The sequence below is a fragment of the Diaphorina citri genome, unplaced genomic scaffold (genome assembly GCF_000475195.1).
Source record: "Diaphorina citri unplaced genomic scaffold, Diaci psyllid genome assembly version 1.1 scaffold1226, whole genome shotgun sequence".
Classification (NCBI taxonomy): Eukaryota; Metazoa; Arthropoda; class Insecta; order Hemiptera; family Psyllidae; genus Diaphorina; species Diaphorina citri.
Window position 1 is genome coordinate 51,391 of NW_007378655.1, and position 26,205 is coordinate 77,595.

General features: G+C 34.8%; 2 protein-coding genes across 2 annotated transcripts in view; one reads left to right on the forward strand and one right to left on the reverse strand.

Annotated features, from left to right (window-relative positions):
- The window catches only part of LOC103514818 (inactive hydroxysteroid dehydrogenase-like protein 1), a 4,989-nt gene extending 1,807 nt beyond the window's left edge, over nucleotides 1–3,182 (reverse strand). Inside the window, exons 1-2 of the mRNA XM_017446373.2 lie at nucleotides 3,148–3,182; nucleotides 2,698–2,808 (exon numbers count right to left, since the gene is read on the reverse strand). Of these exons, the coding sequence (XP_017301862.1) occupies nucleotides 2,698–2,716 (19 nt within the window). The 5' untranslated portion in view covers nucleotides 2,717–2,808; nucleotides 3,148–3,182. The remainder of the gene's footprint in view (nucleotides 1–2,697; nucleotides 2,809–3,147) is intronic.
- A 13,174-nt stretch (nucleotides 3,183–16,356) lies between these two features.
- Nucleotides 16,357–26,205, forward strand: part of LOC103514819 — a 28,757-nt gene continuing 18,908 nt past the window's right edge. The window contains exons 1-2 of the mRNA XM_026827680.1: nucleotides 16,357–16,397; nucleotides 17,157–17,249. Coding sequence (XP_026683481.1) covers nucleotides 17,201–17,249 — 49 coding nt within the window. The 5' untranslated portion in view covers nucleotides 16,357–16,397; nucleotides 17,157–17,200. The remainder of the gene's footprint in view (nucleotides 16,398–17,156; nucleotides 17,250–26,205) is intronic.

Sequence of the window (26,205 nt, forward strand, 5' to 3'; positions counted from 1 at the left end):
ATAAATAAAATTGGGCTCTAAAAATAAACTTGTGTATGTGCAGAGCTATTCTCGGTAGAAATGAAGCTTTACTCCGAAACGTCCCCTGTCCCCTTTACGTCAGGATAAACATTGTGACCGGTGGAGTTATATTCATAATTGCAATCACGAAATATCTATTTGACATTTTTCTATTTTAGAAATTGAACAGGAATGAGTTTTTGCCATTTCTATTTTTACACACCTTTATGTAGGTATATAGGTATTTCCCGAAAGGCAAATAAATCCATATGTACAGGTATCTAGATAGGTAGGGACGTACAAAATATTGATGTAGTACATTATTCATTCATTTATTTACACAGGCTGACGATTTTCCAAGCATGTTGTGTACAAATATGTATGGGTATTTATTTGCGAAGTGACAATATGTTTTTTTCTAGGTTCGAATAACCGTAGGTACCAGGCAGGACCAGGATATAAAATCACCCATCCAGTATACTTGTAGAATAATATCTAATCTCCCAATAACTTCCAGTCTGATAGGTATACTGTGTCAATGGGCAACTCAAAATATTATTTGAGCAGTTCGAAATATTTACACAGGCTGACGATTTTCCAGGCATGTTGTGTCTTGTGTACAAATATGTATGGGTATTTATTTGCGAAGTGACAATGTGTTTTTTTCTAGGTTCGAATAGCCATAGGTACCAGGCAGGACCAGGATATAAAATCACCCATCTTGGCAAACAGAGGAAATGACGGTACCAGATACATAATAAAGTAGCGTCTGCATTACACTTTGGTCGATCGTCGATTGGCATCGACTGAAACATGTCTATACCATTAACTTTTCTTTAAATCAACAAACATAAATACTTTTTAACCTTTTTATGGGTTCTAGTTCTAGGTGATGTCAATCTACTTCCATCAACTCCAGTATACTTGTAGAAATGTAGACACAGACATACTAATCATACTATTTTATTTTATTTAGTAATTTATTTGTTTATTTTCTCAAATTAAAGGTAGGTACTATGTATTTCCAAGTAGGTCAAGTCTTGCTTACCCAAAATTCCAACGTCCATATCTTGTAATTCCTTTTCAATGTGTGCATACACTTGTAATCCTTCTGAGAAATCTGCCTGGATTATTTTTACTTCAACATCGTACTGTTTTCCTGTAGAAGAAAGTTTCCATTTTATTGGTAGCATGAAAGAATAATGACTGAAAGAAGGTCACCCCATTTCTACAAACTTTAAGATAAGAAAAATTTAAATAAATTATCACTGAAATTTGGGTCAAACCACCTTTTACAATCTGAGTAGGTATACGTAGGTATTCTATACGAATCCATCTAAATATTTATTATTGAATCTTTTTGAAAATTTCGGATTCGAAATCTCATTCAAGTTAAATAATAACAAAAAAGAAACAAGTCTTTTTTTAACTTACAATACCTATATAATAATATCTATATAATAATACATTTTTTATTCTATAAACAAGGTATATTCTATATGTGCTCTAGTTAAGCAAGGTCTTTTTACTGAACTGTTACTAGTATGTATAATTCTTTAACCCATCAAATATACGAGACCTTGTTTAGACTGCTGGGGTAAAGGGACTTTTCAGTCCTATTCGGGTAGGATAAACAAGGTATTCTATTCTTTTCTGTGTCCACACATAGTCACAGCTTAGCACCTATTCTTGGAGGGATGGTCTGATGGTAAACCACTATTCTTCTGTCTCATACGCCATCAGGTTTGTTGAGATTTTCCGCCCGGAGAAGGCAACTGGTTTTCGCACCATCCAACTGGTTTGTCGCCTGACCCAGAGACTGGTTCCTTGTTGACCCAGTACATAGATTTCTTACAGGGTGGTGTTAAGAATAGAATTATAATACAATTTTTTAATTGACTTGCAAGGCTTTCGACCTAGTTTCCCACAGAATACTACTGCAAAAACTAAGGACATTCGGCCTCGACCAAAACTCGGTCGCCTGGTTTGAGTCTGTAATGGCCGAGGCCACAAAGTGAGTTTTAAAGTTCAAGTTTATCTCTTGGATTAAGCAATGTAATTGGTTGATTTCAAAGGCATACTACGGAATGGGCATGCTACGACACAGACCACAGGAGTCTAATGACTTCTAACCCATGAGAGCCTCTTTTTCGCTAATATCTCAGTCGCTCTACTTCAGAGTGCATCGGGGATTTGTCCATTAGTTATAAAAGAAAATTTCCTACTATTTTCACGTTTGACATAATTACTCAGTACCGGTCCGGAGTTAGAAGCGGTTATATTTCAGCAAGATCCAACGAAGAAAAAAAAGTTCGGCTCATTATGGGCTAACGTAGCAGTTGTCAATTGTTACTTTGCTACGAAATAAAAACGTATTTTCTATTCCTTGCGTTTCAGGTTACATTCAGCCACTCTTGGATCAGCTGTCCCTGATGTCCAACTACTCCATTAAATCCCAATGGCTGTATCATGTCGATTTGGAACAAACACCGACCAAAACCAAAGAGAACGTTCATCTGATCTCACACAAACAGATGTCCCACATTGTTTCCTCTTTGGAAAACAGAAATAAATATTTATTTTGTTTCTCTCTCACAGACATACTAATCATACTATTTTATTTAGTTATTTACTTGTTTATTTTCTCAAATTAAAGGTAGGTACTATGTATTTCCAAGTAGGTCAAGTCTTGCTTACCCAAAATTCCAACGTCCATATCTTGTAATTCCTTTTCAATGTGTGCATACACTTGTAATCCTTCTGAGAAATCTGCCTGGATTATTTTTACTTCAACATCGTACTGTTTTCCTGTGGAAGAAAATTTCCATTTTATTGGTAGCATGAAAGAATAATGACTGAAAGAAGGTCACCCCATTTCTACAAACTTTAAGATAAGAAAAATTTAAATAAATTATCACTGAAATTTGGGTCAAACCACCTTTTACAATCTGAGTAGGTATACGTAGGTATTCTATACGAATCCATCTAAATATTTATTATTGAATCTTTTTGAAAATTTCGGATTCGAAATCTCATTCAAGTTAAATAATAACAAAAAAGAAACAAGTCATGGATTTAACTTGCAATATAGGCAAGTATAATAATAATACAATTTTCAAGAGATTTCACTCGTTTTTTAAAACTCACTTATTTCATTTGCTGTGTCGTTCAGCTTTTGTAGAGTTCTGGTGTGTGCGTGTGCGTGTGTGTGTGTGCGTGTGTGTGTATGTGTGTGTGTGTGTGTGTGTGTGTGTGTGTGTGTGTGTGTGTGTGTGTGTGGTCGAATTGAAAAAAAAAAGGGACAAAAGTCTGTCCCGGCGGGACATTTTATTTTCTCCAGAAATACGGGACGGTTGGCAACCCTACTCAACACATAACGTCTAAGATCCTGTTCCCACTTGCGAGTTTCTCCCGACTTCTTGTCGAATGTCCTGTAGGCAACATAATTTAAATGAGAGTGTTCCCACTACACACAACACGATTGTTTTCCGATCCGAGACAAAATGTAGCACGACAGTCCTTGGAGAAATCATCCGGATTTTAATCGGATGAAGCTTAAAAAAATTTTTGGTCTACACTCTTCGGACATCCAATAAAAATCCTTATAAAAAGTCATTTTTACTGTTTATTAGTTCGTTCAGATGTTTTCCGTCGAATTGAAAAAAAAACGGGACAAAAGTCTGTCCCGGCGGGACATTTTATTTTCTCCAGAAATACGGGACGGTTGGCAACCCTACTCAACAGCTCAACACATAACGTCTAAGACCCTGTTCCCCACTTGTGAGTTTCTCCCGACTTTTTGTCGAATGTCCTGTAGGCAACATAACACACAACACGATTGTTTTCCGATCCGAGACAAAATGTAGCACGACAGTCCTTGGAGAAATCATCCGGATTTTAATCGGATGAAGCTCTTAACGCCTGTATAGTTAAATGGAGCTGATTCTAAAAAACAGAACTATGACGCTCTGCAGGTACCTACTCAGTTATGCAGGTGGGTAGCACGTGGGAATAAATACATAAGCTTTATATGCATAATTAATTATTTATTAATCACTCTGAAATGCCTTATTTTCACGAAGTAGGTATGCAATGTACAAACTTCCTAGACATTTGCCTATTTATGCTATATTGCTACATGATTGCCAAGGGTTTCTATGTTCTATTAAATCTTTCAGTGATACCTAAGTAGCTAATAATGCAAACAACATAAGGAAGTTTATTTTATCATTAACATAATTAAGATAATAAAATGACCTTCTGCATACCTTGTCTTTGTAAAAAGTACATGTTCTACACCTGTATACGTGATTACCTACTGCTTGATCTTTGGTTAACAAGTTAACTTTATTCCTTACTACCTATATCTGCGTAGATATAAAACAATCTAAGTTTCGATTTCTAGGGTCCTTTTTTATGTATCTAAAAATTATTTATATCTACATCTAATTATTTATTTATTTTCAAAAAGATTTCTTGGTAGGCTCTTATTGACATATGTACTATTTATTAAATATTTTCAAAGATATACCTATGCTATTTTATTTGACAGTACCTACCTACATACATTTCAAAATATTGGCCGGAGCCAGGTAGAGAGAAAGTGTTTGAAAGAACATACGTATATAGATGTAGTCAGATGTATTAGTTATAATTATATCAATATTAGTAAATTATCTATTTTCCTTATGGAAAAGCTGATGAACTTGAGATAGGTAGGTATTAGATTAGATGTATTTGCATCCTCGAGTGTAGGAATTGTAAATAATGTAAATTTAATAAACATTTCACTTTCATCCTTGTACCAGGTACAATGACATTTCAAATTATTGGCCGGAGCCAGGTAGAGAGAAAGTGTTTGAAAGAACATACATATATAGATGTAGTCAGATGTATTAGTTATAATTATATCAATATTAGTAAATTATCTATTTTCCTTATGGAAAAGCTGATGAACTTGAGATAGGTAGGTATTAGATTAGATGTATTTGCATCCTCGAGTGTAGGAATTGTAAATAATGTAAATTTAATAAACATTTCACTTTCATCCTTGTACCAGGTACAATGTACCTATATACGAGTATGCTTACCTGCCCATCTACCGTACTTCTTCAGGTTCGGCTTATACACAAACGATATCAATTTACAGACGAGACTTTGTAAGTTGCCCGACAGGTACCACCAGAGAAACTTTACAACGTAAAACAGTCCAACCAATTTGATGAAAAAGAGCAGATACGAGTATGCTTACCTGCCCATCTACCGTACTTCTTCAGGTTCGGCTTATACACAAACGATATCAATTTGCAGACGAGACTTTGTAAGTTGCCCGACAGGTACCACCAGAGAAACTTTACAACGTAAAACAGTCCAACCAATTTGATGAAAAAGAGCAGAGAATAATCTTCATGTTCGATATGCCAGTAGAGGCTGTTGTAAACATTTTGAAACGCGTTCATGGTGTAATTAGAATTGAAATGAATGCACCCAACACGAACTTAACACTAAATCATTTGGTGGTAAGGATAAATACACAGACAAAAACTAAAAATAAAATGTACATATATTTACAAAACCTTTTGCTCAAAACCCACTTTTAACGCACTAGACACTTTAACACCAAAGAAATTCGTCAAAACAAAATATTGAAACAAACGAATAATGTAAGAGAAAGTAGAAATAACACCAACTAAAAATAAACAATCATCCGGACAGTATTATTTTTAACAAAACCTTTTGCTCAAAACCCACTTTTAACGCACTAGACACTTTAACACCAAAGAAATTCGTCAAAACGAAATATTGAAACAAACGAATAATGTAAGAGAAAGTAGAAATAACACCAACTAAAAATAAACAATCATCCGGACAGTATTGATTCGGAGGTGCCAGTAGAGGCTGTTGTAAACATTTTGAAACGCGTTCATGGTGTAATTAGAATTGAAATGAATGCACCCAACGTGACGAACTTAATACTAAATCATTTGGTGATAAGGATAAATACACAGACAAAAAATAAAATGTATATTTTAAACAAAACCTTTTGCTCGAAAACCACTTTTAACGTACTAGACACTTGACTTTAACACCAAAGAAATTTCTCGTCAAAACAAAATATTGAAACAAACGAATAATGTAAGAGAAAGTAGAAATAACACCAACTAAAAATAAACAATCATCCGGACAGTATTGATTCGGAGACGTAATCGAGACCTAACAGCTTGAATCACTACACGTTACTGCTGACAGACTAACCTTAACCGTAACTTTACTGAATCTGATAAGGCATCAAGGTTTCTCCTAGTATGAAGCTCAAACTGCAGGCATAGAGATCAAGTTGGATTCCTCGAAGGCTTGGATTCCTCGAAGGCTCTTGGTAATGATTTTTATGCAACTGAGGAAGAAATGAATGGGGGTCATCACACTAATCATAGTATTGATAGACGAAAGATACCGTACAACCGTATACTTTCTGAAGAAAGCAAGAAAGGTTGAGACTGAGAAATAAAATTCAACAGGCGAGGCGTCAAGGAAGAAGGTTGCCGGATATTCCTAAATTATTCAGTACCTTGATATTGTTTATTTATTTTATATCATGCGTAGATAACACAAAGATAGCCTACCATTTCTAGATATAAATTAGCACTCTTCTCTCTATGGTTACTCTTATTAAAGACAAGTGAATTGTCATTTGATCAAAAGGTCATACAGATAGGTGTAAGCACTGATTGTTGAAAGCATGAAAGATACCGTACAACCGTATACTTTCTGAAGAAAGCAAGAAAGGTTGAGACGAGAAGTAAAATTCAACAGGCGAGGCGTCAAGGAAGAAGGTTGCCGGATATTGTTAAATTATTCAGTAGGTACCTTGGTATTGTTTATTTATTTTATATCATGCGTAGATAACACAAAGATAGCCTACCATTTCTAGGTATAAATTAGAACTCTTCTCTCTATGGTTACTCTTATTAAAGACAAGTGAATTGTCATTTGATCAAAAGGTCATACAGATAGGTGTAAGCACTGATTGTAATTACATATAATATTGTGGTGTTTTATTTTCCTTGATAAAGCAGCTTTTAGGCATTGATATGCAGCTTCCATGTTGACCTCAAGACCATAATTGACACAATACCATGGTGATCTTCTGGTTCTGTGGAAGTTGTTGAGGAAATGATAAAAGACAGAAACCGGGCAGTTACATACATTTATTTCTTGGTGGTTAACTCGCAGACTTGCATAGGTCTATGTAAATTCTATTTACATTCGAGAATGACTTGCATATTCCATAATACTTGGAAGCTGGCATAAGGTACCTTCTATTTACATTCGACACATGAAATTACAGTCGAGTGTCATAGAAAGGTGTTGTCCCAAATTCGATTCTCTTTCTAACTGCACTTGGCAGTTACATTTATCTCTTGGTGGTTAACTTGCAGACTTGCATAGGTCTATGTAAATTCTATTTACATTCGAGAATGACTTGCATATTCCATAATACTTGGAAGCTGGCATAGGTACCTTCTATTTATTACATTCGACACATGAAATTACAGTCGAGTGTCAAAGAAAGGTGTCCCAAATTCGATTCTCTTTCTAACTGTACAAGAAACGAGAGTAGCCAGGTTAGGTAGGTACGCAAAAGAATTTCTCCTGATTATGTTATTTCTTGGTGGTTAACTTGCAGACTTGCATAGGTCTATGTAAATTCTATTTACATTCGAGAATGACTTGAATATTCCATAATACTTGGAAGCTGGCATAGGTACCTTCTATTTACATTCGACACATGAAATTACAGTCGAGTGTCATAGAAAGGTGTTGTCCCAAATTCGATTCTCTTTCTAACTGTACAAGAAACGAGAGTAGCCAGGTTAGGTAGGTACGCAAAAGAATTTCTCCTGATTATGTGATCTGGTATCTAGTAGTCCGATATGAATATTCTACTACTGAGAACCGACGGGTATTAGCTACGTGACGACTTGTCCTCATGTATTTGGACATACCCTATATTTATTTTAGATGCCTACAGCCTAGAGTTATCGTGTTTTCATGATTTGGAAGGAACTAGTTCCAAATATTATTCGGAATTTAGTGTATGTCAAGGTGGACATGATTAGAAGACCCTGGAAGAGGAGTTATCGTCTTTTCATGATTTGGAAGGAACTAGTTCCAAATATTATTCGGAATTTAGTGTATGTCAAGGTGGACATGATTAGAAGACCCTGGAAGAGTAGATCCTACAGACATCCTATCATCTTTGATTCTGTAATATAGTCCAATAGCAAATATCTTATCCTAATACGTTCTCTGTTTAGGTATGTATCTCCTTATAAAATACTTGAGCACATACTTATACATATTTTTTAACCAGAGAAAATTGCAGTCTAAATAGAGTGTTTGAGTTTTTGCAAATCAATCTCTATTTCCAGCGCGGGTAAACAGTGTAAAAAAACACTCCCATCGTTTTCCCCAGGTGTAACAGAGATACGGTTTATTTTCACAACAGTTTCTACATCATGGAAACTTTTTGTTACATTATTGTTGTTCACCTCAAATTTCCGCGACAAACCAATGAACTGAAGCAGAAAACTTTCTAATGTAAAAGCATGCTTCTCAGGTGACAATAATTTGATTAGGTTTAAACAGGTGGAAAATGAACGTGAGCTCGACTTGTCTAATCCTAAGTGGAGATGTAAAGTACACTAAATATTTATTGAAGATCTTTAAAAGTGGTGAAGATTTTGAAATCTTTTTGAGCGAATAAAAAGAGTTCCAATTCTCAGTTATGGACGATTTTTTTTTCTCTCTTTCATTTTTCGTGTGATTGTTCCCCGTCTATACCGTCAGAATCATCAGACTAAAAAGTTCCTTTGATTTGAATAAAATTTGGCAAACATTATTTCTGCAATAAAGGATATAATTTCATTATTTCGTGGGTCCCATTTCTGAGTAAGATAATAACAAATCAAGGAACTTCTTACCTCAGGCGTACTGCGGATGAAGACTCGAAAAGTTTATGCGTAGGTACCTAATCGTATCAATTGTCTAATCCCAAGTGGAGATGTAAAGTACACTAAATATTTATTGAAGATCTTTAAAAGTGGTGAAGATTTTGAAAAAAGAATAAAAAGAGTTCTAATTCTCAGTTATGGACGATTTTTTTTTCTCTCTCTCTTTCATTTTTCGTGTGATTGTTCCCTGTCTATACCGTCAGAATCATCAGACTAAAAAGTTCCTTTGATTTGAATAAAATTTGGCAAACATTATTTCTGCAATAAAGGATGTAATTTCATTATTTCGTGGGTCCCATTTCTGAGTAAGATATAATAACAAATCAAGGAACTTCTTACCTCAGGCGTACTGCGGATGAAGACTCGAAAAGTTTATGCGTAGGTACCTAATCGTATCAATGATGGTTGAACTTTTATTAAATTCTTGGAGTTATTCAAGTTTTTAATACTTTAACTTTTTCAGAACTTTGAAAAAGGTGAAATAGTTTAACTTTTTAATATGTACTCGTATAGGTGTATCTGAATCTACTTTTACAAATATGACTTCAAGGACTGAACAAGGAAATAGATACATATAGGTAGGTAGCTTCCTAAATACCTACTCATAGATATTATTATCTATCTCATTTTATCGGAGAATGACTTTTAGGGCTTCTAATCTAAACTTTCAAAACAATGGGTAGGTATCGTACAAAATATACGAGTTATATGAAAAGATATAGGACGACTGATAAGTAGGTAATCATTATTGCTGTTATACCTACCTCCTTACATAGGTAGGTACATATCAAGTAAAAAGTTACTTGCTAGCATTACCGCTAAAGCTATTCATACATACCTCTAATTTACCTACACATTATGCTGGCGATAAAGTCGTGATTTGCATTTGTCTGATAATTTACCGCTAAAGCTATTCATACATATGTACCTATAATTTACCTACACATTATGCTGGCGATAAAGTCGTGATTTGCATTTGTCTGATAAAATCAGGTAGGTAGATGAGATACCTAATTATGCTGGCGATAAAGTTGTGATTTGCATTTGTCTGATAAAATCAGGTAGATGAGATACCTACTTACAATCGTAGGTACTAAGTAAGGGACCAAGGAAAAACCTCAGAGTGAAACCAACAATACAGAGTAATCCTATACAAAATCTTTCTCTATTTGCCTCCAGACAAAAGCTTTAAAACTACCATAGAATTCTATTATCTCCCATATAATTTACCTACACATTATGCTGGCGATAAAGTCGTGATTTGCATTTGTCTGATAAAATCAGGTAGGTAGATGAGATACCTACTTACAATCGTAGGTACTAAGTAAGGGACCAAGGAAAAACCTCAGAGTGAAACCAATACAGAGTAATCCTATACAAAATCTTTCTCTATTTGCCTCCAGACAAAAGCTTTAAAACTACCATAGAATTCTATTATCTCCCATTCCATTAAGGCTTTTGTAACCGCGAATATACAAAATTCATTCGGGGAACAAAGAACTGGATAAAATGCATTAGATATTAGAAGAATGAAGAATAAGCCTTTGTGTGACGAGACTTTACAGCACAACTTTTGATGCTTTCCTATAAAAGGATTCTCTCCACAAATCAATCTATAGGTAGGTACCTCTCTGTTCAATAAAGTGCAAGTACAATAGGTATGTACAATTGTACATTGTACGAGTACAATACTGACTAACATGATGTCCTGTCCAGTACAGAACGTATTTCATTTGGCAATTTTTGAATATTGACAGGAGGTGATAGGTACTTCCTTCATCCTTCCTTTATTTTTAGCCCGTCCTTCCTTTATTATTATTACGATAGTAATAACAAAAGGTATAGTGGACGGGCTATTGTATTCGCTTCGGTGTCTGTCAGTCTGTCTGTCCCCATAGAAGGACTTATCCAAACCTGGTCGACCTATATATCAAATTCAAAAAACTGGTTTCTTGGGGGATTTTTTTTTTTCACATTTTCTCACACAAATGAGCTCTGATCTTGAAATTTGTCGCGACGACCTATGAACTCAAAGCGAGAAAGTTTTAGATAACACTTCAGTCGATCATTAAGACCGGTTTTAGCGTCACCTATGTTAATCTACGCCGAACAAGGTCAAAAATGGATGGGTGACTTCAGTACTATATTGGTAGTTATTACTGTTATTAGGAAACATTAAAAGGAATAAAAGGAGAACGGGCTCTAGTCTTGGTTTTAAATCATTACATGAAAGTAAAATCAATAATAATAATAATAATAAACTGAATTTTAAACAAATTAGGTAGGTACATAGGTATTCTTTAACCACGATCGAATAAACTACGGGCTAAAAAATTCCCGGAGGGACGGGCCCAGCTTATTTTTCTCTTTCTTCCTTTATTTCTCCGCCTTCCTATCCTCCTCATTACTTCCTTTCTAACACTTGTTCCCCTTCATACCTTTTATTTACCAGTCTTATGAAAAACACTTTATTTACATCTTTATGAACACCTGCTCTCATCAATCAATTTTATTTTCTCTTCTCATGTCTCAATAGTTCAATATTTTTGTCAACATAAAATTCTTCGTAAGTGCAAACAATTTTTTTCGACATATCTTAATAATCGTATTTCATTTTCCACATCATGACTCAATAGTTCAATATTTTTGTCAACATAAAATTCTTCGTAAGTGCAAACAATTTTTTTCGACATATCTTAATAATCGTATTTCATTTTTTTATGTCAGTTTTTCTCGATGTTCATAATCCTGTTAACCCCTTGACTTAAAGAAAACAATATATTGCTTTCTACGGAAAAAGCAGGCCTGAAAATGCTGCCTATAGTTATGCATATTGTGTGAAGAATGAAAAGTTATACGAGCAGCAAATAGGTTTAATTATTTAAAATTTAGCGACCTAGCGTGGCCCAATTTCCCTTCGAATTAATTTTACTCTCACAGGATTAGCATTTAAATTTAATGCGTTTTTTTTTATTTATTTACATATATAAACGGTTTCCCTTTACTAACTATTTACAAACAGGCATCCTATCAAAAAAAAAAAAAAAAAAAAAAAAAAAAACAAAATCAAACACAAAATTTGTTTTACCTTGAAAACTCCGCTTTTTTTTAAATTCCTAAAGATCCACCTTTCATAATGAAATTTATACGTTACATCCTCTCACGAATCACTGAATATTCAGATGTGTACTGCTCTGTACAGTACGTTTACATTTAGAACAAGTCGTTATGTAAAAACAGAGGGAAATAAAAAGAATATCCTCTGCAGAAAGAGTAGAAACAAAGAACCAAATTGGTTGCAGACATTTTAATAGGTATACCTACCTACAATATTTTTAGGTTCAAGTAGGTACGTGTATAGATGCATAGTTTATTATTTTATTACTTCATTAGGAAGGTAGGTACTCATAAAATAAAATATGAGAAAATTTTGTCCTTGAAAGATTCCTTTTTTACTGCAATCAGTTATCCCAGGATCTAAAGATTTCCTGTATGTGTAGTAGTGTGGACTCTAAACAATCTGACACATCTTCGTGAGGAAAACAAGCATTAGGTACCTAATTATTGTCATTAAAAAATACTCGTATCTATTACTATGCAGCTGACAGGTAAAAAATTATAATCTTATTTTCATAGGTGCCTAGCTAGGTATCTGCAAAGATAGACAATCTTATAATGTTGCAATAAATTTGTGACCTTGTGATGCAGTCAAACAAAGAAAGAACATTCATTTCCGTATTTACCTAGGTACCCGTTGTCCGTTGTTTATTCCCAGAGAGATGAGCCAACTTTTTGCTGGAAAAATCCACCAATTAATTGGGAATTCAGTAAATAATCCTTGCCCACCTTGAAATTGAAATTTGAAGAGTAGGTAGTACCTATTCAAAAAGTAATGTACTTGTTAACTTGTATACCTACTCATGAGGAATCTGAACCAAAGTAATAAAATTCATAAATTGATAGTATAGAAGTTGTTCTAGAATCTTCGAATTTGCAGGGCCTAGGTACCCGTTGTCCGTTGTTTATTCCTAGAGAGATGAGCCAACTTTTTGCTGGAAAAATCCACCAATTAATTGGGAATTCAGCTAAAAATAGTTCCTCACAAAGATAATCAAAAATTAAAAAACGTAGTACCTAGTATTTTGTTTATTAGGTAAGGCCAAGATCTTGAACTATACATTACTTATCCACACAACTTTTTTAGCAATGATTTTTTTTATTTATTTATTTATTTTTTTTGGCAATAATGTCAAAAATGTTATTTGAATAAGTCAAATCAACTAACTGGACTAAAAACGGTTGGTAAAGAAAGAAAAAAAACTGAATCTTGTCAGTGCAGTGTGATGTTTCCAGGGCCGGATTACCCATAAGGCAGAATGGCAGACTGCCACGGGCCCCGCGCTTTTGGGGGCCCCGCGCTTTGACAAACCAAACGTTTGAGGTGTCTCCAACTTCTCGATGTGACCAAAGAGAAACAAAATAAGATGGGCACCTGTATATTACCTACCTATATGTTTCCAACAAAAACATACGAGGAAAGAATGCGAGACTAGGTACTATCAGAAGATAGGCAAGAAAATGAAATTGAAATTAATACCCCCTCCCTCATCGTGGAAAATGTATTATCTGTTTGTCGAGGGAAAAGGAAAATATTCCCCAAGTTAACATTAAGCTACGCCAAAACAGTAGGAGCTCCAGGAAAAACAATGAACTAAGATTGATGCTGAAAAGAAAAAATTTCATTTTGGGAGAAAAAAATAAAGTAAGAGGAGCGAAAATGTTTGAAGCTTTCTCTTAACGCATCAAAAATTTAAGTCTAATAGAGCAAAGCAGGTTTAAAATTTACGTTACATCCTCTCACGAATCACTGAATATTCAGATGTGTACTGCTCTGTACAGTAGGTTTACATTTAGAATAAGTCGTTATGTAAAAACAGAGGGAAATAAAAAGAATATCCTCTGCAGAAAGAGTAGAAACAAAGAACAAAATTGGTTGCAGACATTTTACGTTACATCCCCTCACGACTGAATATTCAGATGTGTACTGCTCTGTACAGTACGTTTACATTTAGAACAAGTCGTTATGTAAAAACAGAGGGAAATAAAAAGAATATCCTCTGCAGAAAGAGTAGAAACAAAGAACCAAATTGGTTGCAGACATTTTAATAGGTATACCTACCTACAATATTTTTAGGTTCAAGTAGGTACGTGTATAGATGCATAGTTTATTATTTTATTACTTCATTAGGAAGGTACTCAAGACATTTTAATACCTACCTACAATATTTTTAGGTTCAAGTAGGTACGTGTATAGATGCATAGTTTATTATTTTATTACTTCATTAGGAAGGTACTCATAAAATAAAATATGAGAGAATTTTGTCCTTGAAAGATTCCTTTTTTACTGCAATCAGTTATCCCAGGATCTAAAGATTTCCTGTATGTGTAGTAGTGTGGACTCTACTCGGATAGGTTAGGATGATTGGTAAGAATATCACATTTTCGGCACTCACTTAGGTAAAATTTCTTACGTGAATTATAAATCTCAAAATTGAAATTTTCAAGAGCACGATAACAAGATGTGTGCTTTTTCGGTACGTCAATACTCCCAAAATTTCTCTAAAGTAAGTACATACAGGTACATAGGTAAGTAAGTAGGTACTTTATACCTACTTTACGACCTCTCATTTCCGTCAAACCCAGCATGTTTTGCGTACGCAGCTAGGGTAGCTCTGCACGAGACCCTGGGGTCGAATTCAGAATCTACGGTGATAGTCAAGTAGGTACCTAGTCAGTGGTAGAGGATAGAATTTTTCTTTTGTCCTAACCAAGGTCTCTTTTGGCTCTTGATTCTTTTTCGCTCGTTCGTTTTGTTTCCATTTTTCTATTTCAAAATAATAATTGATTTACCAAAGAAAATCGATCTCTAAGGCGCAATGCACACTAGTGAAATCTGAAACGCGTTTCACGAAACAAGTACATAATGTTAACACAGAGCAGTGCACACTGGTGAAAACGAGTTTCATGAAACTCACTGTACATTGACACGGACCATACCTCATAACTATGCGAGAATGGTGCTTTTATTATTCAATTCATAAACCACAGTGTACCTACTGCTGCTTTGTACAAGGAATTGAAAACAATACCTACCTATGTAGGTACCTATCCACTGCTGTTTTGGTATTCCAAGCAATACTGCTTTGTTTGAAATAAATTTCTGCTGTCTGAAATTAACAGCACAGAAAGCTATGGGTGTGTAAAATGGGGAAGAGAAAAATGAGAATTGAATAGAATAGGATCCTACTGCTGCTGCTTTGCACAAGGAATTGAAAACAATACCTATGTAGGTACCTATCCACTGCTGTCTGCTGTTTTGGTATTCCAAGCAATACTGCTTTGTTTGAAATTTCTGCTGTCTGAAATTAACAGCACAGAAAGCTATGGGTGTGTAAAATGGGGAAGAGAAAAATGAGAATTGAATAGAATAGGATAATTTTTGTTCTGGGTGAATGAGTTTGCCTCCAAGTTTCGGGGTGGTAAGGGTGGCGGAAGTACCTATAATATATTGTTTTCTACGGAAAAAGCAGGCCTGAAAATGCTGCCTATAGTTATGCATATTGTGTGAAGAATAAAAGGTTATACAAGCAGCAAATAGGTTTAATTATCTAAAATTTTGCGACGTGGCGTGGCTTAATTTCCCTTCGAATTAATTTACTCTCACAGGGTTAGCATTTAAATTTAATGCGTTTATTTATTTACATATATAAACGGTTTCCTTTACTAACTATTTCAAACAGGCATCCTAACTATCAAAAAAAAAAAAAAAAAAAAAAACCCCAATTTTAAAAATAAAAAATGTTTGAAGATTGTGTTTCCCCCACATCCACTAAGAAAATCATTATCTTCCTATAAGCAGTATTTAAATATTGCATTATTTTGTATCCCCAAAAGTGTGTGAGTAGCTAAGTAGTGCTAACTTGGAATAAAATTACGGCATTATACATAATGACATTTTAATAGGTACCTACCTACAATATTTTTAGGTTCAAGTAGGTACGTGTATAGATGCATAGTTTATTATTTTATTACTTCATTAGGAAGGTACTCATAAAATAAAATATGAGAGAATTTTGTCCTTGAAAGATTCCTTTTTTACTGCAATCAGTTATCCCAGGATCTAAAGATTTCCTGTATGTGTAGTAGTGTGGACTCTAACTCGGATATGTTAGGATGATTGGTAAGAATATCACATTTTCGGCACTCACTTAGGTAAAAAAATTTACGTGAATTATACCTAAATCTCAAAATTGAAATTTTCAAGAGCACGATAACGAGATGTGTGCTTTTTCGGTACGTCAATACTCCTAAAATTTCTCTAAAGTAAGTATTACATACAGGTACATAGGTAAGTAAGTAGGTACTTTATACCTACTTTACGACCTCTCATTTCCGTCAAACCCAGCATGTTTTGCGTACCTATACTTAGCAGAACATTTTTCTGTCATCATGACAATATCTTTTATGTGCCTTGAACTTAATGGCATCCCCAGGAAGTTGACAAAATTGACAGACTTGACTTGAGTGGAAAAAGGGGGATAGAGAGTGGAATAAAAGGACTTACCTATACCTACCTATGTAGAAGATAGATACAATTATGTATGTAAAATCTCTTGGTCAGAGTTTTTTTTTTCTTTTTCGATATAACCTAAAATACACCTCTACTCGTATTTATAGGTACATAAGGTTTGAGAGTGCTTAATACCTACTCATAACCTATTAGAAGAATTTTGCTGATGAGTCTTTGGGCCGTCCGCACAGGGCCTCTAGGTCCATTTTCTGGCCAGTTTCAAATTGAAATCTCTATTTTGTTTCAGAGTATGTCATCCCCTCCGTCACTCATGCATGTGCGTCTCTGGATATGGTAATACTGGCAATCATATTTGTCTTGCGAGTGGAAAAAGATGGATAGAGAGTGGAATAAAAGGACTCACCTACCTATGTACCTATGTAGTATTAGGTAGATTGTATGTACGTTTAAAATATCTTCGTCAGTGTGTTTTTTTTTTTAGTCTTTGGACCGTCCAAACATAGGGACCATTTTCTGGCCAGTTTCAAATTGAGATCTTTATTTTGTTTCAGAGTATGTCATCCCCTCCGTCACTCATGCATGTGCGTCTCTGGATATGGTAATACTGGCAATCATATTTGTCTTGCAAAGCTTTGGATTTGTTGGTAAGTTTTCACTACAACTCGGGAAAACAAACTATTGTTTCATTACAAATTTGCATCAGTAAATGGTTTCTTCAAATCAAATTAATGTCAAGACCAAGGTAAACTTTTCTAGTTTCTACTATCACATCAAGCTAGTTCATTACCTACCTCAAAAGCTCAGTTCATCTCTCTGCCATTTAAAGGATATCATGCAGGTACATACTGTCTTAATACTAACCTAACTAATTTAGGTAGGTATCTAGATTCTTAGCGGTTAAAAGATTTAACAAAGTAGAGTTTCCAAGATCAAGGTAAACTTTTCTAGTTTCTACTATCACAAGCTAGTTCATTACCACAAAAGTTCAGTCCATCTCTCTGCCATTTAAAGGATATCAGGTACATACTGTCTTAATACTAACCTAACTAATTTAGGTAGGTATCTAGATTCTTAGCGGTTAAAAGATTTAACAAAGTAGAGTTTACAAAAGTTCAGTCCATCTCTCTGCCATTTAAAGGATATCAGATACATACTGTCTTAATACTAACTTAACTAATTTAGGTATGTATCTAGATTCTTAGCGGTTAAAAGATTTAACAAAGTAGAGTTTGTTGGGAAGAAAGTTTACCTTTAACCACCCAACTTTTGATAGTTGTGATAGTTTGTTGTTCCGTAAAGTTCAGTAGGTATTGTAAAGTTTACTAGACCACAAAATTTTCAAACAAAGCTAGATGTACCCAGGTTGTTGTTCCGTAAAGTTCAGTAGGTATTGTAAAGTTTACTAGACCACAAAATTTTCAAACAAAGCTAGATGTACCCAGGTAGATATCGTTTATAATATGGACAGGTAACATAGGAGTAAAATAAATTGGTAATACACCCCCAACCACATACATGTGTACCCAATACCCATACCTCATAACTATGCGAGAATGGTGCTTTTATTATTCAATTCATAAACCACAGTGTATCTACTGCTGCTTTGTACAAGGAATTGAAAACAATACCTATGTAGGTACCTATCCACTGCTGTTTTGGTATTCCAAGCAATACTGCTTTGTTTGAAATTTCTGCTGTCTGAAATTAACAGCACAGAAAGCTATGGGTGTGTAAAATGGGGAAGAGAAAAATGAGAATTGAATAGAATAGGATAATTTTTGTTCTGGGTGAATGAGTTTGCCTCCAAGTTTCGGGGTGGTAAGGGTGGCGGAAGTACCTACAATATATTGTTTTCTACGGAAAAAGCAGGCCTGAAAATGCTGCCTATAGTTATGCATATTGTGTGAAGAATAAAAGGTTATACAAGCAGCAAATAGGTTTAATTATCTAAAATTTTGCGACGTGGCGTGGCTTAATTTCCCTTCGAATTAATTTACTCTCACAGGGTTAGCATTTAAATTTAATGCGTTTATTTATTTACATATATAAACGGTTTCCTTTACTAACTATTTCAAACAGGCATCCTAACTATCAAAAAAAAAAAAAAAAAAAAAAAATCCCAAGTTTAGTGGTTTAGTGTACCTACTTTTAATCCAAAGTTTAGTGGTTCAAATTGAAAGAAGAATACTTTGTACTTGTAGGTACTTTAGGTAACAAGGTTACATGCTGTTGCCAAAATGCACTGGTGGCCTTTGAGTTTTTAAGGTCAAAAAAATAAAGATTTTGACCTTTTTTTGTCAAAAGCTCGTATGTTAAAGCATTTTCTGAAGTTTACCAAAAGAGTTGAAAAGAACTCCTCCCCCATATAAACTTTATTGTGACCTAAATTACTCTTTACATTAGGTATGTGGGTACGTTTTATGTTTTGACTTTTTTCCTCTTCTTATATGTGAACTTTGTTGAAATCTCTGTCACATATGTCATACTCATCTATTATGGAAAGGGGTTGTTAGTTGTAATAGGGTCGAACTTGGATATAAGGCAAGGAATAGGCTCTTGAGTGGACACTGGACAGTACTTAACCATCACTTAGGCGAGGTTGATTCCCAACTCCCAAGGCATTTTATACACAAATACAATAATGTATAATGATAATGAAAATTGAACTTTCAACAGAAATATTATATAGAAGGTAAAAATACCTAAGCAAAAATTAGGAAAAAAAAGCGCTTACTGAAATGAAATCTTTATACATATTAGCTCATCAATCAGCAAAGGAACACTGGGTAGGTATTACGGCAACCTGTTTTACTCTTACAGGATTAGCATTTAAATTTAATGCGTTTTTTTTTTTATTTATTTACATAATAAACGGTTTCCCTTTACTATTTACAAACGGGCATCCACCATCAAAAAAAAAAAATCAAATTCAAATCCAAAGTTTAGTGATTCAAATTGAAAGAAGAATACTTTGTACTTGTAGGTACTTTAGGTAACAAGGTTACATGCTGTTGCCAAAATGCACTGGTGTCCTTTGAGTTTTTAAGGTCAAAAAAATAAAGATTTTGACCTCGTATGTTAAAGCATTTTCTGAAGTTTACCAAAAGAGTTGAAAAGAACTCCTCCCCCATATAAACTTTATTGTGACCTAAATTACTCTTTACATTAGGTATGTGGGTACGTTTTATGTTTTGACTTTTTTTCCTCTTCTTATATGTGAACTTTGTTGAAATCTCTGTCATATATGTCATACTCATCTATTATGGAAAGGGGTTGTTAGTTGTAATAGGTAGATTGTTTACTGTCGAACTTGAATATAAGGCAAGGAATAGGCTCTTGAGTGGACACTGGACAGTAACCAACACTTAGGCGAGGTTGATTCCCAACTCCCAAGGCATTTTATACACAAATACAATAATGTATAATGATAATGAAAATTGAACTTTCAACAGAAATATTATATAGAAGGTAAAAATACCTAAGCGAAAATTAGGAAAAAAAGCGCTTACTGAAATGAAATCTTTATACATATTAGCTCATCAATCAGCAAAGGAACGCTGGGTAGGTATTACGGCAACCTGTGTACTGTCGAACTTGAATATAAGGCAAGGAATAGGCTCTGAGTGGACACTGGACAGTAACCAACACTTAGGCGAGGTTGATTCCCAACTCCCAAGGCATTTTATACACAAATACAATAATGTATAATGATACATATTAGCTCATCAATCAGCAAAGGAACACTGGGTAGGTATTACGGCAACCTGTCCATCCCAGATTTTTTTCATTATTCATGAGAGTGAAAAAAGTCAATTAATATTATCAATTTTAATTGAGTTAGTGAAGTGAAGAAAAATCAAAATTGAGTTAATGATTTGAAGAAAATTTAAAATGCCCCTGGCCTCCTTGATTGATGAATTTTTAATTTTAACCCTTAGACCCAGAATTTTGAAGAAAATTTAAAATGCCCCCCCTGGCCTCCTTGATTGATGAATTTTAAATTTTAACCCTAGACCCAGAAATCATATTTAACTTCCTTACCAACTCTCTCACTCTTACTACCTCTCTCTCTCTCTTCTCTCTCCCTCTCTCTCTCTTTCTCCCTTTCTCACGCACTCACTCGCTCACTGTTTCCGTAAATTTAGTCAGTCGGAAAGAAATGCAAACTTTCACTCCAGAAATCATATTTAACTTCCTTACCAACTCTCTAACTCTTACTACCTCTCTCTCTCTTCTCTCTCTCTCTTTCTCCCTTTCTCACGCACTCACTCGCTCACTGTTTCCGTAAATTTAGTCAGTCGGAAAGAAATGCAAACTTTCACGCTCTGCTTTTCCGGAGAAATAAATTTCAACGCTCGAAATGTAACGAAAGAGAATAATAAATGTTACAAAAAAGTACCTGGAAGTGTTGGAGAAAAATAAAGAAGAAAAATAAAAATTGAGTTAATGATTTGAAGAAAATTTAAAATGCCCCTGGCCTCCTTGATTGATGAATTTTTAATTTTAACCCTTAGACCCAGAAATCATATTTAACTTCCTTACCAACTCTCTCACTCTTACTACCTCTCTCTCTCTCTTTCTCCCTTTCTCACGCACTCACTCGCTCACTGTTTCCGTAAATTTAGTCAGTCGGAAAGAAATGCAAACTTTCACGCTCTGCTTTTCCGGAGAAATAAATTTCAACGCTCAAAATGTAACGAAAGAGAATAATAAATGTTACAAAAAAGTACCTGGAAGTGTTGGAGAAAAATAAAAAATGCTTGAAGATTGTGTTTCCCCCACATCCACTAAGAAAATCATTATCTTCCTATAAGCAGTGTTTAAATATTGCATTATTTTGTATCCCCAAAAGTGTGTGAGTAGCTAAGTAGTGCTAACTTGGAATAAAATTACGGCATTATACATAAGTTATTTTTATTTATTATGGGACTGGTTGCTCCTCTCCCAAGAGAGTATGCAATTAACACTGCGACCTCTGTAGATCTATTGTGACCAGTATTTTTTCCCCTGCCCAAGCTGCTATACCCTGGCCTTGATGGAACCTAGAAGTACCCTCATTGGTATATTTCAACCTCCCCAGTTTCTCTAAAATTCACCTGTAGCACCTCTAAAGAGTCTGCACACTCAGGTTTATTCCAGAGAAAATCTGTGAGTTCATCTACTATCCCATTAAGAGGATACCAAGAGGTGCCTAGGCCAGAGAGCTACTTGGGGCCCCCGAACTGAAGGGGTCTAATGAGGGATGAGGGGTTTGATAGGTCTGTTATCCCAAGGCCTTGATGTAACCTAGAAGTACCCTCACTGGTATATTTCAACCTCCCCAGTTTCTCTAAAATTCACCTGTAGCACCTCTAAAGAGTCTGCACACTCAGGTTTATTCTAGAGAAAATCTGTGAGTTCATCTACTATCCCATTAAGAGGATACCAAGAGGTGTCATCGAGGCCAGAGAGCTAGTTCAGGGCCCCTAAATCGTAGGGGTCTGATGAGGGATATTCAGGTACATAATTATGTCGTTGTACCCTACTTCCTGAGACGGACTTGACCATAGTCCCATTCAGGTACCCTCAAAAGAGCCAGTGTTATTGTCTGTGGCTTGACAGGGCTGGTTTTGTCTCAGTTTTACGTCCTCCAGCGAGACAATATAAGCAGTGTTTAAATATTGCATTATTTTGTATCTCCAAAAGTGTGTGAGTAGCTAAGTAGTGCTAACTTGGAATAAAATTACGGCATTATACATAATATTATACAGAGTGTCAAAAAATAAACGAGACATTCAAATATCTTGAAAGCAAATGAAGATAGAAATCAATGCCTATAATCCTATTTCAATAAACCAGTTGCAAATACTTTACGAATTTAATGAAGTTTGAACTGTCCGTCAGTAAACAAGCACGTTAGGAATTGTAGGATACCTAGGTACTCAGTACTCATAGTGCCTATAATCCTATTTCAATAAACCAGTTGCAACTACTTTACGAATTTAATGAAGTTTGAACTGTCCGTCAGTAAACAAGCACGTTAGGAATTGTAGGATACCTAGGTACTCAGTACTCATAGGTATATCTTAATAATCGTATTTTATTTTTTTATGTCAGTTTTTCTCGATGTTCATAATCCTGTTAACCCCTTGACATAAAGAAAACGCTTTTGGCTTTTAGTGCTATTTATGTCAAGGGGTTATCATGCTGCATGCTAATTGATGTCAAATAGGTAACGGACACTCACTGGAATTGACAACTTCGCAACATACACAGTTATACATAAATAGCGCAACAACAAATTCTAAAACGTGCCCTGCCCTTTAAAGTTGGATAGACTTGTTATGTATGCACGAAGCGTAACAGTTTAAAGAAAACGCTTTTGGCTTTTAGTGCTATTTGGCTTTTAGTGCTATTTATGTCAAGGGGTTATCATGCTGCATGCTAATTGATGTCAAATAGGTAACGGACACTCACTGGAATTGACATCATTTTTGGCTCCTTACCAAAATTATATCAAATTTACTGCTATACTCTTATAATATCTATTGTTCTGAAGAATATTGATAAGGATTGTCTTCATGCAGGAGTGTTTTATGAGCAATTTATTGGAGTGGGTCATAATCCTTAATGAAGTTTGAACTGTCCGTCAGTAAACAAGCACGTTAGGAATTGTAGGATACCTAGGTACTCAGTACTCATATTATAATATGTAGTAGGATACTTACTCATATATGTAGGTATTGATTTATATAAACTAGAACATCTAATATGTAGGTCCGACATGTCAAAATATTTCATTAGTTTAATTCACAGGGCGAAAAAAATGTTACGAAATGTTATGGAAGCAACTTCGCAAGTACTCATATAATATGTAGTAGGATACTTACTCACATAGGTATTGATTTATATAAACTAGAACATCTATGTAGGTCCGACATGTCAAAATATTTCATTAGTTTAATTCACAGGGCGAAAAAAAAATGTTACGAAATGTTATGGAAGCAACTTCGCAACATATACAGTTATAGGTACATAAATAGCGCAACAACAAATTCTAAAACGTGCCCTGCCCTTTAAAGTTGGATAGACTTGTTATGTATGCACGAAGCGTAACAGTCAAAACATACCACTATCTACATATTTTTATGCATGAAAATCCCCTATCGGAAAAAAGTTCAATTACCTAATTCAGAGGAATGGAATGAGATTTATTTTTATCCATTGAGATGGAAATAGGGATTGATTCTCAACTTGAAATAGCTCCTCAAACTGTGATAGTGCTGATAACTTATGAGACTATGAGCTCCTCAAACTGTGCGGATCTAGTGATATTCCCTTGTGTGCATCTGTGCATACTACATATGTAGTTATTTCCCTAATAAAATTATAAGTGGTCAAAGTTAAGGTCAAATTTATAGATACATATCTTCCAAATTATTAAATAATCCTTGCCCACCTTGAAATTGAAATTTGAAGAGTAGGTAGTACCTATTCAAAAAGTAATGTATATACTTGTTAACTTGTAGGTATACCTACTCATGAAGAATCTGAACCAAAGTAATAAAATTCATAAATTGATAGTATAGAAGTTGTTCTAGAATCTTCGAATTTGCAGGGACACATGAGCCGAAGTTCAATTACCTAATTCAGAAGAATGGAATGAGATTTATTTTTATCCATTGAGATAGAAATAGGGATTGATTCTCAACTTGAAATAGCTCCTCAAACTGTGATAGTGCTGATAACCTATGAGACTATGAGCTCCTCAAACTGTGCCGAAATTTTACGATTTATAAGAACTTTTTGTCCAAACCAAACGTTTGAGGTGTCTCCAACTTCTCGATGTGACCAAAGAGAAACAAAATAAGAGGGGTACCTGCATTACCTACCTATGTTTCCAGCAAAAACATACGAGGAAAGAATGCGAGACTACTATCAGAAGATAGGCAAGAAAATGAAATTGAAATTAATACCCCCTCCCTCATCGTGGAAAATGTCTTATCTGTTTGTCGAGGGAAAAGGAAAATATTCCCCAAGTTAACATTAAGCTACGCCAAAACAGTAGGAGCTCCAGGAAAAACAATGTAACCTATGAGACTATGAGCTCCTCAAACTGTGATAGTGCTGAGGACCTATGAGACTATGGAGATGTATCACATATCAGGTAAATTTTAGCCACTATTTAGCCACAGAGTGGACCTTTTCTACCCTATCTTTTTGTTATATCCTATTTCCTCGAGAAACAAAATAATGTCTTCTACCATCGTTAAGCTATAGGTATATCAGCTTTGATGGCGTACGTAGTTGGCAATGCATTAAGCTTTATACATAGGAGACCGGGGTTGTATTCTACCATCGTTAAGCTATAGGTATATCAGCTTTGATGGCGTACGTAGTTGGCAATGCATTAAGCTTTATACATAGGAGACATAATGTATTCTACCATCGTTAAGCTATAGGTATATCAGCTTTGATGGCGTACGTAGTTGGCAATGCATTAAGCTTTATACATAGGAGACAAACTTCTCCTGGTATCATGAAAGTATCATCAGCAAGTGGGATGCCATGTAAGTAATTTAATTTAGTACAATCAATAACTTGGGTTGGCAGCTTGTCTACTACACAATCAACAACCAATGCATTAACCGTAAAATTTACACGATTATCAAGTTTAGACAAAAACCTGAAATTAACCTTATTTTAGGTCCGATATTCGTCCCCTGGGAAGCGAAAGCTTCTTTCTTTAGTTTCTTTCTCTGCCATACGTTATCAGTTATCACAATATCCTCAGTTTCCTTCCTTTCTTTCTTTACCTTACAGTAGGTATTAGGTACTTGGTTTTTGTATGCACATGCACACTTGTATTGTATTTTCAAATCCTCGACACATCTCATGAAGTTGTAAATTTGAAGCATGCAAATTATCATCTGCAGGACTGACACAATCTGTCACATCTTCGTGAGGAAAACAAGCATTAGGTACCTAATTATTGTCATTAAAAAAATACTCGTATCTATTACTATGCAGCTGACAGGTAAAAAATAATAATCTTATTTTCATAGGTGCCTAGCTAGGTATCTGCAAAGATAGACAATCTTATAATGTTGCAATAAATTTGTGACCTTGTGATGCCACAATCTGACACATCTTCGTGAGGAAAACAAGCATTAGATACCTAATTATTGTCATTTAAAAAATACTCGTATCTATTACGATGCAGCTGACAGGTAAAAAATTATAATCCCTTTTTCATAGGTGCCTAGCTAGGTATCTGCAAAGATAGACAATCTTATAATGTTGCAATAAATTTGTGACCTTGTGATGCAGTCAAACAAAGAAAGAACATTCATTTCCGTATTTACCTAGGTACCCGTTGTCCGTTGTTTATTCCCAGAGAGATGAGCCAACTTTTTGCTGGAAAAATCCACCAATTAATTGGGAATTCAGCTAAAAATAGTTCCTCACAAAGATAATCAAAAATTAAAAAACGTAGTACCTAGTATTTTGTTTATTAGGTAAGGCCAAGATCTTGAACTATACATTACTTATCCACACAACTTTTTTAGCAATGATTTTTTTTATTTATTTATTTATTTTTTTTGGCAATAATGTCAAAAA